The sequence below is a fragment of the Procambarus clarkii genome, chromosome 36 (genome assembly GCF_040958095.1).
Source record: "Procambarus clarkii isolate CNS0578487 chromosome 36, FALCON_Pclarkii_2.0, whole genome shotgun sequence".
In the NCBI taxonomy this organism is placed as follows: Eukaryota; Metazoa; Arthropoda; class Malacostraca; order Decapoda; family Cambaridae; genus Procambarus; species Procambarus clarkii.
This window is the reverse complement of record NC_091185.1, coordinates 3,850,502-3,862,417: the sequence shown is the minus strand read 5'-3', so window position 1 is coordinate 3,862,417 and position 11,916 is coordinate 3,850,502. Positions and strand designations below refer to the sequence as shown.

At 40.6% G+C, this 11,916-nt stretch overlaps 1 protein-coding gene across 2 annotated transcripts; it reads right to left on the bottom strand.

Annotated features, from left to right (window-relative positions):
* Window positions 1-898: 898 nt before the first annotated feature.
* Window positions 899-10,655, bottom strand: LOC123756145 (uncharacterized). Of its 2 annotated transcripts, XM_069336484.1 has the most exons (4): window positions 10,498-10,618; window positions 7,985-8,227; window positions 7,450-7,542; window positions 899-4,853 (listed from the first exon to the last, which is right to left on the bottom strand). In XM_069336484.1, exons 3-4 carry the CDS (start codon window positions 7,507-7,509, stop codon window positions 4,686-4,688), a joined length of 228 nt encoding a protein of 75 aa, XP_069192585.1. In that variant the 5' UTR covers window positions 7,510-7,542; window positions 7,985-8,227; window positions 10,498-10,618; the 3' UTR covers window positions 899-4,685. The 2 variants fall into 2 exon arrangements, with proteins under 2 accessions (XP_069192585.1, XP_045595158.1); XM_045739202.2 differs by lacking the exon at window positions 7,985-8,227 and having other exon boundaries at window positions 10,498-10,655.
* Window positions 10,656-11,916: the final 1,261 nt, after the last annotated feature.

Genomic DNA, 11,916 nt, shown 5'->3' with positions numbered 1-11,916 from the left:
TTGTGTAACAAAATTTTAAAATAAAGTTAGATATATATACACACACTAAAACAATAAGGGTGGTAGGAAAAGAAAATATCAAAATGTTCAGTGAGGATCCACAAGGTCTTCTCTGAGTACTCATTATTTTCTTCTCCGAGGCTATGGGTCCCTACACTTGCACCAGAGGTGGTACCCCTTTCAGGTATGAAAATAAATAAATATATATATATATATATATATATATATATATATATATATATATATATATATATATATATATATGTATATATATATATATATATATATATATATATAATATATATATATATTATATATATGCTTTATATATATTCCTTGCTTTAGACAATTGTTTTGTTTTACTGGGAGTGGATAAAGAATGGCAATTATACCCTATACACTACAGTATACAACCACTCCATCATCCTGAACTTGTCTGATATTGAGAACTATAAGAACCAAACAAATACAAAATGTTTAAATCAAAATATCATCAAAGAATTATTTCCTTTCTGTGTCCATTCTTGAGAATACATGCAATTAAGAAACTGAAGAAGAAAAAGTCTACTGACCAGTCTAAATAGCTAGATAATACACCAGACCAGTATGCCACTTTTGAGTAAAATTAACTTGTTAGATTAGTAATAAAAATAAAAACAGCTCTGCCCTAATATGCATGTGGATAGGATGATGCCAGCTAAATCAAAATGCATATTATTTGCTCAATGAGGTGCTCACAAGCTGATTTTCAAGGAGCAATATAACAGTTGAGAAGATATTGAGGCAATGTGATAGGACTGAACACGCATGCATGGACTAGGCAGGTGCACACACTTTTGACTGAACCATGACAGCTCAAAAGCATCTCCGAGATACTTTTGAACTTTTCAATGTACAGTCAGTAGTGCATGTTCGTGGAGGCTTTGCACTGATTACCGCCCTCTCAATAAGGTGACCATAGTGGATGCTTACCCGTTGCCACTTCTAGAGGATTGTATCGATAAGATCGGAAATGCCACGTGTGTCTAAGTTCAACCTCTCGAGAGGATATTATTAAATACCCCCTCACTGAGCGTGCCAAGGAACTAACAGAGTTCATAACACTTGATGGTGTCTTCGAGTACCAGGTATTGCCGTTCGGACTGCAGAATGCCCCCGCAACGTTCCAGAGATTAATGAATTATCTGTTTGTTCCCAATTGTAGGGCATACTTCGATGACATTGTGTTATATAACACCAGTTAACCAGCTCATATGGCCAGTTTATGTCAGTTATTCAGTCTTGATATCTAATAAATTTTACTAATAAAATAATAAATAATAAATTTTACTAAGATAAATTTCAGCTGGAGTTTCCATCACCCCTCTTGCATTAGGTAAGGTGATCTGTTCTAGACAACAGTCAATTATTGTTCTTTTATTTATTGGGAATTGCTTCCCTAGGGGTCGGGCCTTTCCTAACCCCATTAGGTGGAATTCCCTTAACTGGATTAATACCCAACAGAGCACCCATCATAACAGTCATATAACACTTGAAAACTACTGACAGTATTGGCCTCCACTACTTTCTCACTTAACACTTTGGCGTCATGACGACGTTCGTGCAGTCACCAAAACAAAACACCCAGTTCAGGACATGACGTTAATGCTGTCATCAATTAATTTTTGCTTATTCTTATTAGTAAGTATAAACATTATGAGTGAAAGAGTTTAATATTGGGTTGTACTCATGGGCAACGTCCGGCCTACCTTGCGGTGTGGGTGGCCCACTGGACCAGGCAGTGTTAACTTTTTCCAACCTTTTAACACTGTTTGCAAAGGAAAACTTTCTAATGTACTTTTTTGGCACCTTTGTTTCCTTAGCGTGAATCTTTTGTGTGTGTTTGCTCAGCCAGTTGTTCTCGTAGGGGTGAGCTGTGGCTCTTTGGTCCCACCTCTCAACTGTTAATCTACGGGTTCCTGAGCGTCTTGAGGAGTTCTTATCATATCTACAGTTGAAATTGTGTAGAGTCAGCAGGCGATGAGTCACAATAACGTGGATAAAGTATGAAACCACACACTAGAAGGTGAAGGGACAACGACGTTTCGGTCCGTCCTGGACCATTCTCAAGTCGATTGTCACACTCGACTTGAGAATGGTCCAGGACGGACCGAAATGTCGTCATCCCTTCACCTTCTAGTATGTGGTCTGGTCAACAAAAGTCAGCCTCCACCATATAACTTCCTAATGCATTAGATTTATTAACAACTCTGACACTGAAAAAGTTCTTTCTAATGTCTCTGTGGTTCATTTGGGTACTCAGCTTTCACCTGTGTCCCCCTTGAAAAAGTACCATTCATGTTAAATAATGTGTCCTTATCTACCCTGTCAATTCCCCTGAGAATTTTGTATGTGGTGGTCATGTTTTCCCACGCTCTTGTGTCTTCAAGTGACGTGAGGTGCAATTCACAACAAGAAAATTCTGCTGCAACGAAATCCTACCCAGAAAAAAAAAGCTGCATCCAGCATTCTCATTCCACCCACCCACAAATTGGGAGACCTGGTTGGAAACTGAGCCATGGGGCCATTGATCCCTGGAAGCTACACAGGGTAGGTAGACCTAACAAGATAACAATGCATCCAGGGACCAAAACTGCCGTGATTACCTTAGTGATAACACACAACAGCAGCTTTCAATTTAGGTCACCACAACCTTTGTGTTTCATGATCTCTCACATGGGCTTTTGTAAATCTGAGAGAAGTTTTTTCACACTGAAATGAGCCTGAGATTCAATACTTTAAGACTGAATTTTCATTTACTGGTAAGAGTTGACCAGCATGCAAAGATATTTTTTACCAGTGAATATACTCCTTGAAAGCACTTGTTAATATCATCGTAATGCTTTAAGAGTTAAATTTCATTGCGGTATTTCTCTGGAACAATTAGTTCTGTAGGCAGCAACATTTGTGAAAATCAGTGACTTTATGAGAGTCCATTACTAATAAATAACTTACACAATTCCATTATATTATATATACTGTATTTCCTTGGCATTTTCCTGAGGGTGTGAGTATTAACCCTAATTATGACTAATTTTCTCACACTGTCAAAAATAAAACAATGACCACCAGTAGTGCTCACTTACCTCTGGAACAGGTCAATAATGCCAAAATTAATTCAATATTAACCTATGAAACACAAGTACAAGAAAGAAAAAATCTTACCAATAGATTAGCATCTTCAGGAACATTTTAAATTACGGAAAATATACCGAATAGACTTGGTTATTAGCTATTAAATAGTCCTCACACACAAATACTGTCACACATAAGATAAATAAGGACACCAAATTATATATACTTCACTACTGAGGTCCATTCTGAATCAACACATTTGTGATCATATAATACCCATGATATTTGTATTTATTTTCCATTATAATTATTCCAGTATTATATTAACATTATAAACATATCTGCTCAGAAAGTAACGAGTTAGAAATTTTGCCAAATTCTTTTTCTTTTAAAATTGAATACAGATTTCAAGAGACTAATATGCTGTAATCCACTCATTCTAAACTGTATAAGAATTAAAGTAATGTAGATCATGGGTCGTCGTGTAATACTCTTCCAAGCCCGGGCTTTCATTCGTTTAACCCTAACTAAATAGTTCCACCGAGAACAGAATATACTCTTTCAAGCCACGGCTTGAAAGAGTATATGTCCACAGAATACAGTATATACAAGGGGACATAGTAGACATACTACAATGTTAAGAACTGTATATGACATCTATGCCTATTTGAAATATATTGCAGAGTAGCATAGTCATAAGTTATCGAGCTAAGTTTAAAGTACTCAAGAGTAATTCATCTACCAGTCCATGGATTTGGAAAACTTAAATTTTGGTTTAAAGAAATTAGTCACCAATGTTAAAGAGGATATGATAACCATACATACAATGTGTGATCATATGCACCTTATAATTACATAACTGTACAACAAGATCAGAAGTTAATCATTTAAATTAAGGAGCATTTATAAAGTAGTTACACTATATTATTTTCAAGTCTCAATCTGTAAAAGTACAGAATTTTAATAATAATTAAGAAAATAAATATCAGTAAAAATCAAAACAGCTTCCCAATTTATCAAATGGATAGTCGTCTAACCAAATCAATCTTATGACAACATCAAGGTAGATTAAAGGTCTTGTATGGAAAACACCTCATGGGTGTATAACAACATCTATGTACAACGGAAAAATATGTCCTTAGTACAGACACAATGCTTAAACATGTTGTCTCTTCGGCAACAAATGATATCAATACTAGTATTTATTTCGTACACAAGCTTCAGATGATGCTTGCCCAATAACTCCCAAAATCTACTTTTTATTCTTAGCTTAAAATTATCACAAATTTAAGTAAGCTTCAGATGCAATAATAATAATAATCATGGTATCTAGGCATCACTTACTATCCATAATCAAACATAGTCTTCTGTACCTTTAGTCTTCTGAGAACAATGTGCCTTGGTTCCCCATTCATAAAAGTTGAGATTTGTAAATGTCCTCTAATGGCTGACACTAACTCCCACCCCTGCACTGAAACCCTGCCTTGTGTCTTACCATGGCCAAAGCCTGAGAATCTGGGACCACTGCTAATTATCACCTTTCAGAAAGCTTCCACGCAGTCAATTCCATTTCACATCTTCTCATCATATGGAGAATCTGTTTTCTTATATTTGGTGTACTGTGTGTCATACTGAGCAGGAGGATTGGATTCCTTTGGTACAATGGGGAAGCAGCACCAGAGAATGAAAGCAATAAATGCTACAAATGTTCCAATTAAGAGGATGAAGTCCTCAATGGTCTGAAAAAAAAAGAAAAAATCAGAATTACATCTAGTTGGAGAAGGTAATGGGGGGGGGGGAAGCATATTAGCAGCACAAATCCAGTAATTCTTATTAGTGCCCTGAATCTACATAAACACCCTATACCCCCCCGAAACGGCAAGGGGAGTTAGGGGACAAGAATAGTCAGTGTATAGCTTTAAATTGTCTTGACACCTTTGAGCACTTGCAGTGTTATGTAATGCACAGTGGTCAGAAACGTCAAAGTCACCATATTGTTCTGGCAGATAGGGCACACGTCTTACTACTTTATGAATATTATCTTTAAGAATGCCTTGCTTTTTATTTTCAATGTGTAAAACGCCCCTAAAAAGATTTAAAAACTAAATTCACATAAAATACTGTACTTGCAAAATAGGGGTTATGTCTCAAATGGAAATGTACTTTGTACACTGGGAAAATATGGTGCTTGGCAAGGACTACCAACCAATATCTGATATTGATCACCAAATATTAAATTAAAATCATCTCTAAGGTAAACATGCCGACACAGTGAATGTCAAAATTCAGAGAATGGTGACAACCCGCCAAACACACACCGAATCTAAGACGTTGCTACAACGTTCAAACAAGTTTTAACACCTCCTAACCATTTATAACAACCAATATAGCAAGTTGTAACAATGTTCTAATACGTCATAAAAACGTTAAGCCAAGATGTAACAACTTTATTACAAGTTGTAACAAGCGGAAAATAGAGACAGTTTCAGTTTGTGTTTCCAGGGAATCAGTTGTATTGTTATCAACGCAAATACATTACTGTATAACCAGAGTTATATAGGACCCTAAGTGACTTATATGACCATGGACCAGAACCATGACCAGGACGGAGCCAGTCGGCTGAGCGGACAGCACGCTGGACTTGTGATCCTGTGGTCCAGGGTTCGATCCCGGGCGCCGATGAGAAACAATGGGCAGAGTTTCTTTCACCCTATGCCCCTGTTACCTAGCAGTAAAATAGGTACCTGGGTGTTAGTCAGCTGTCACGGGCTGTTTCCTGGGGGGTGGAGGCCTGGTCGAGGACCGGGCCGCGGGGACACTAAAAGCCCCAAAATCATCTCAAGATAACCTCAAGAAGGACCAATGGTCCTAGTCATGGTCCTTGCAGAAGATAAAAACCATGAGTGCCTTGGCCTCTGTCCTTGCATTTAATTGAAATGAAATAAGCAATTGTGTCTGATTCAGGTAATGTAATGAAAATACAGTACAGTATCAGAAATCATTAATATTTAATTGAAATGAAATAAGTATCCACGCGACTTAAGGACCTACATGGGGCTATACCTTACTTATTAAATCCTGGGCTCTGCTAAACCTGGAGGTGGTAAAATGTCGGTAACTTAATCAATTATATTCGGGAGGTACGAAGTCAACGACTGCAGATAAGGCTCCGGCTGTATGCAACTGAAGACATCAGAAATCACTGATATTTAATTTGAGTAAATTAAAGATAAATACCATACAATACAATGCAAAATTAATATATAAAAAAACAAAAAATATGTTGAATGCCTCAGTTTCCCTTCAAGAACATAAGCTTTTCAAAATGGCTGTCAATTGAGGCTTGCTTTATCTATCTTGAGGAGGTCTTTCAAATAGAGAAGAGCCTCTACATGGTGGCACTGGAGGAGACAGGTGGTTATCTTGAGGTTATCTTGAGATGATTTTAGGGCTTTTTTAGTGTCCCCGCGGCTCGGTCCTCGACCAGGCCTCCACCCCCAGGAAGCAGCCCGTGACAGCTGACTAACACCCAGATACCTATTTTACTGCATAGGGGCAAGGGCATAGGGTGAAAGAAACTCTGCCCATTGTTTCTTGCCGGCGCCTGGGATCGAACCCAGGATCACAAGTCCAGCATGCTGTCCGCTCGGCCTACAGGCTCATACAATGTGTATTAGACCTTGATGAACAAGTCCTTCAATGTTGGGCCAGGACCCAAAGAACATACATCTATACATAATGGGTATCACTAGTTACCCCCCCCCCATGGTGTCAAAGAGAGTACTAGATATACACCTCCAAAAGATACCTCATCAACTGGGCTGTAATTCATACATCAGAGTGTGAGCAGCAGCATCTAACAGCCTGGTGACTAGACCACCAACCAGGAGGCCTGGTTATAGACCAGATCGTGGGGACATTGATTCCCAGAACCAACAGAAGGTAGACGCAAAGTATGTAACTGACACTGATTTAAAATATTTGGTGCATAATTTATTCCTATCACATTGGAAATACAGACATTTTGTACTGTATTTGTAAATGACACAGTCATTTGGTCATGCAGTCATCTTCTAGTTAAAAAAAAAAGAATAAAAAAAGATTGAGGAATGTTGGACCGTCCAGAAATGCTTTAAGATGGACCGTCAGGCCTCTTTTTCAGCCCTGCCTGGAAAAAAAGGACTGGCTTCCTCTGTCACAGTAATCATAATACGTAAGAGTTCAAGGAATTAGGTCTTACCCACTTGTGTGTACAGTATAACTACACGTCACATCAAGTATCCTAAATACAACAACATACTTTATAAGAATCATACAAGAATATAAAGGACTTACTGGCTCTTCACCAAGGAGGATGGAATTTACAAGATAAACGAAATCATCAAATGGAGTCATGGCTGCCTTGATGACTCAAAGCGACACCGCCAGCTGAAAAATGAACACACTATAAATTTCTCATATTGTTCTGAGCAAACTTCTCATGAGGTTCTAACAACTTGCAAAATAAATTAGGGTCAACAATTTAATAAACTTCCTTTATTAAATATTTTACACATTACAGTACTAATAAATAATTACAGTATTAACTATAATAATGTTAAGAAATGAAAGATTGATTGATTATTAATTTTCCTAGTGCCACTGGAATTTTATAAACAAATGCTTGTCTAAACTTTGGGTTTATCTTACAATCTCAGGAATCAAACAGGAGGGAAGAGACTCTGTGGCGCAATCAGACTAGGGAGCCAGTCGGCCGAGTGGACAGCACGCTGGACTTGTGGTCCTGGGTTCGATCCCAGGCGCCGACGAGAAACATTGGGCAGAGTTTCTTTCACCCTATGCCCCTGTTACCTAGCAGTAAAATAGGTACCTGGGTGTTAGTCAGCTGTCACGGGCTGCTTCCTGGGGGTGGAGGCCTGGTCGAGGACCGGGCCGCAGGGACACTAAAAAGCCCCGAAATCATCTCAAGATAACCTCAAGACTACAAGAATGACTTCACTCAACCTCCCCCACCCCCCCAGGGTCATCATGGCACAAAATTACCCAGGGAATGGTAGCCTCACGAAGTGGAAAGAAATATACAAGCCCTCTGAACATACAAAGTTTGTAAAACCTGAAAAATAAGAGGGAAGATAAGTATGGTTTCTTGGAGTAGGATCCAAAAAGGGTCAAAAGTCATGCCATTTATCATCATAAAGCAGTGGTTCCCAAACAATTTTTTCTCCGGTGCACTTTCAGAATAAAAATTTGCTCATGCCACACTGACTTTTGTTATGGGTAAGAAATATATACATTATAAAAAAATTATAACACTACTACAGTATATTATATAAAATGATCATGGGACATCCAAAAAGTATACAACAATGCAGCTACATAAAATGAATTTTCGCAAAATGTCGTAAGATATTATAGACGAGCCTCTTACATACAGTATTTAACTTTAAGTATACAAACTCCATGAGAAGTGTGAGCTTGTTTTTGTCAGGTAATCTTAATTATACAAAATTAGGTTTAATTTGAGATAAACTTTCATCTCATCAATACAAAGACGTCTCTCTCTTTTCTGGCCTTTGATAATTTCAATATGTTTTGCTGAATGTTTACGTAATTATAAAAAAAAAGGCACCAAGCCTGGAAGGCTATGTAGCACCATCTGAATGTTTAAATATTTGATTGCCCTTGAATCTTTCTACCACACTTGTCATCCTCTCTCACTACTCCCTGTGGGAACCACTGCTTTTTTTAAGGCAAGACATTGGCTGGTGTTTTATGTAAATATTTCTTTGATGAAGACATAAATCATTACTGAGAATTAGTTTATAACAAATCACTTTAACACTATACTATAGTCACAAGTTAAGTCATCTGTGGTAATGCAGTAATCAGTCTGATGATACCAGAGCAGTATCATCCAATCTCAAGTACATAATTACTAAAAAGCAGGCACCAAGTCTTGTTTTGATAATCCAATCTCAAACATCACAATTGCTTCCGTTCAGCTTGCATGTACACGAGACAACTCATGGGACCTGTGTGGGCCAAGCTCACACACCCATCATGTTGGATAGGAGACCAACCAAGGATACTCCCATTCACTAATACAGGACGGACCGAAACGTCGTCCTCTTTTCATCTTCTAGTGTGTGGTTTGGTCAACATTCTTCAGCCGCGTTATTGTGACTCATCGTCTGGGTATGATACATAAAACAACTACTGTAGTGTGTATTCTATTTTGGGTCAAGTTGTGCTTATTCCTGTGATGGCATGTACCCCCAAACTACGTAAACCTAATCGACACATTCCAGACTCCTGCTTTTTGCTCCAGTGATTGTGTTTTGATCACATCTCTCGCATAGTATTTTGTGCTGGACCTACTGGCGAGACTGAAGACAGTGGCCACTCCTTCCTCCCCACTAGGGGACTCTCGATCTTCCCCGATCAGTGAGTCCACCCAACCAGCTGGTCCTTAGCCCTCGTCATGAGCAGATCCTTGGCCCTCACCACCCACAGGCCCTTAGGCACTCCCCTCCAGCAGCAAACCCTGAGCCCTCCCCCAGCAGCAGGCCCTGAGCCCTCCCCCAGCAGCAGGCCCTGAGCCCTCCCCCAGCAGCAGGCCCTGGGGCCTCCCCCGGCAGCAGGCCTTGAACCCTCCCCCTGCAGCAAGCCCTGAGCCCTCCCCCAGCAGCAAGCCCTGAGCCCTCCCCCAGCAGCAAGCCCTGAGCCTTCCCACAGCAGCAGGCCCTGAGCCCTCCCCCAGCAGCAAGCCCTGAGCCTTCCCACAGCAGCAAGCCCTGAGCCTTCCCACAGCAGCAGGCCCTGAGCCCTCCCCCAGCAGCAGGCCCTGAGCCCTCCTCCAGCAGCAAGCCCTGAGCCCTCCCCCAGCAGCTAGCCCTGAGCCCTCCCTTAGCAGCAAGCCCTGAGCCCTCCCCCAGCAGCTAGCCCTGAGCCCTCCCTCAGCAGCAAGCCCTGAGCCCTCCCCCAGCAGCAAGCCCTGAGCCCTCCCCCAGCAGCAAGCCCTGAGCCCTCCCTCAGCAGCAAGCCCTGAGCCCTCCCTCAGCAGCAAGCCCTGAGCCCTCCCTCAGCAGCAAGCCCTGAGCCCTCCCCCAGCAGCAAGCCCTGAGCCCTCCCCCAGCAGCAGGCCCTGAGCCCTCCCCCAGCAGCAAGCCCTGAGCCCTCCCCCAGCAGCAAGCCCTGAGCCCTCCCCCAGCAGCAAGCCCTGAGCCCTCCCCCAGCAGCTAGCCCTGAGCCCTCCCCCAGCAGCTAGCCCTGAGCCCTCCCCCAGCAGCTAGCCCTGAGCCCTCCCTCAGCAGCAAGCCCTGAGCCCTCCTCCAGCAGCAAGCCCTGAACCCTCCCCCAGCAGCAGGGGACCCCTGACGGTACCTGGGAGAGAGGAAGGTATCAGGCGGCGGCGGGAGGCAGCATCTCCAACACTTGTGTTGGTGAGAACGGTCCGGGAGCTCCTCCAACACCCACACTTCTCAACAATTACTAACGCCACCACAATATTGCCCGCCCCCGCTGTGCTCTGCATATTTTAGTAATTTATAGATTAAAAGATATCTATAGCTTCCTATGTGGTATTTATGTAAATGCTAGTTGCACCATTTTTTTGCCCCTTGTGATACATATATTTTAATGTATTGAGAAATGCCATAATGCTTCGAGTATGGCACAAAGAGCCTAATTTATTTCCAAATATTAAGCTTAAAATATTGCATTGTATTTTAATGTGTGTGAAAATAAAAGTATTGTTTCTAAATATATATATATATCGTTGCAAGTAAGAAGCATTATGCTTCAACTTGTTTAATTGATTTACCAGATTTTACCTGACGGCCACTAACCCTAGTGGCCTCGGCGAGGACTGGAAGCCGGCGGATTGTCGAAGGTGAAGATTGTCAGGGCTATTGCATATATTTGAAGTTTTAAATTACAACTTTTTATACCGAAAATAGGCAAATTAGTGAAAACGGCGATTGGTCATATTTTGCACAAATCCACCTGCAATTTTCAAATACGATGCCTATCGGAAATATAGTATCATAAGGAAAGTAGAACTCAAGGAGTGTAAATTATGTAGTATGCCGTACGCTCACACCTTAGAACATTATGTATTAGAGTGTCACCTTATTGAAAAATATAGAAATAAGGAAATAAATAGTGTACCACATCAAATTGTTTGGATGTGTGATAATGGTATAATAGACAGTATACTTAGGAGCTACAAGAATTTTGCCCCAAGAATGTAACAATTATATGCTGTACTTGCTGTATGCAATGTTAAATGGGATTCTTGTACTGTTATATGTCTATTTGTACTCACTGAATTTGTGCGCCCCTTGAGGGACTTGAAGTAGAGGGGGGGTAGAAATAGCCTAAGCTACTCTATCCCTTTGAGATGGATTTATTGCTTATCTCAATAAACATACTTGAACTTGAACTTGAACTGGCCCTTGTGAGTTTATTATCTGTGTTTGCTTTTTCAAGCGGCTGTACGTGAAAATGCAAACATTCATTATGGTGTGAAAATTATGATGCTAATGTGTTTTGGCGGGAAAATTCTGATGCAAATGTATTATGGCGGGAAAATAATCAATTGGGAGTGTGCCACCTAGCTGCATTTGGGACATGCGCGCCAAATTATTATCTTACTTGCCTTCACAAGAAATGACCGAATATATAATTCTGCAGTTCAATTTTTCAAGTCAGGTTGAAGCAGTTTAGAACTGCAGAATTATATATTCGGTCATTTCTTGTGAAGGCAAGTAAGATAATAATTGTATGCAAAGTACTAGCAAT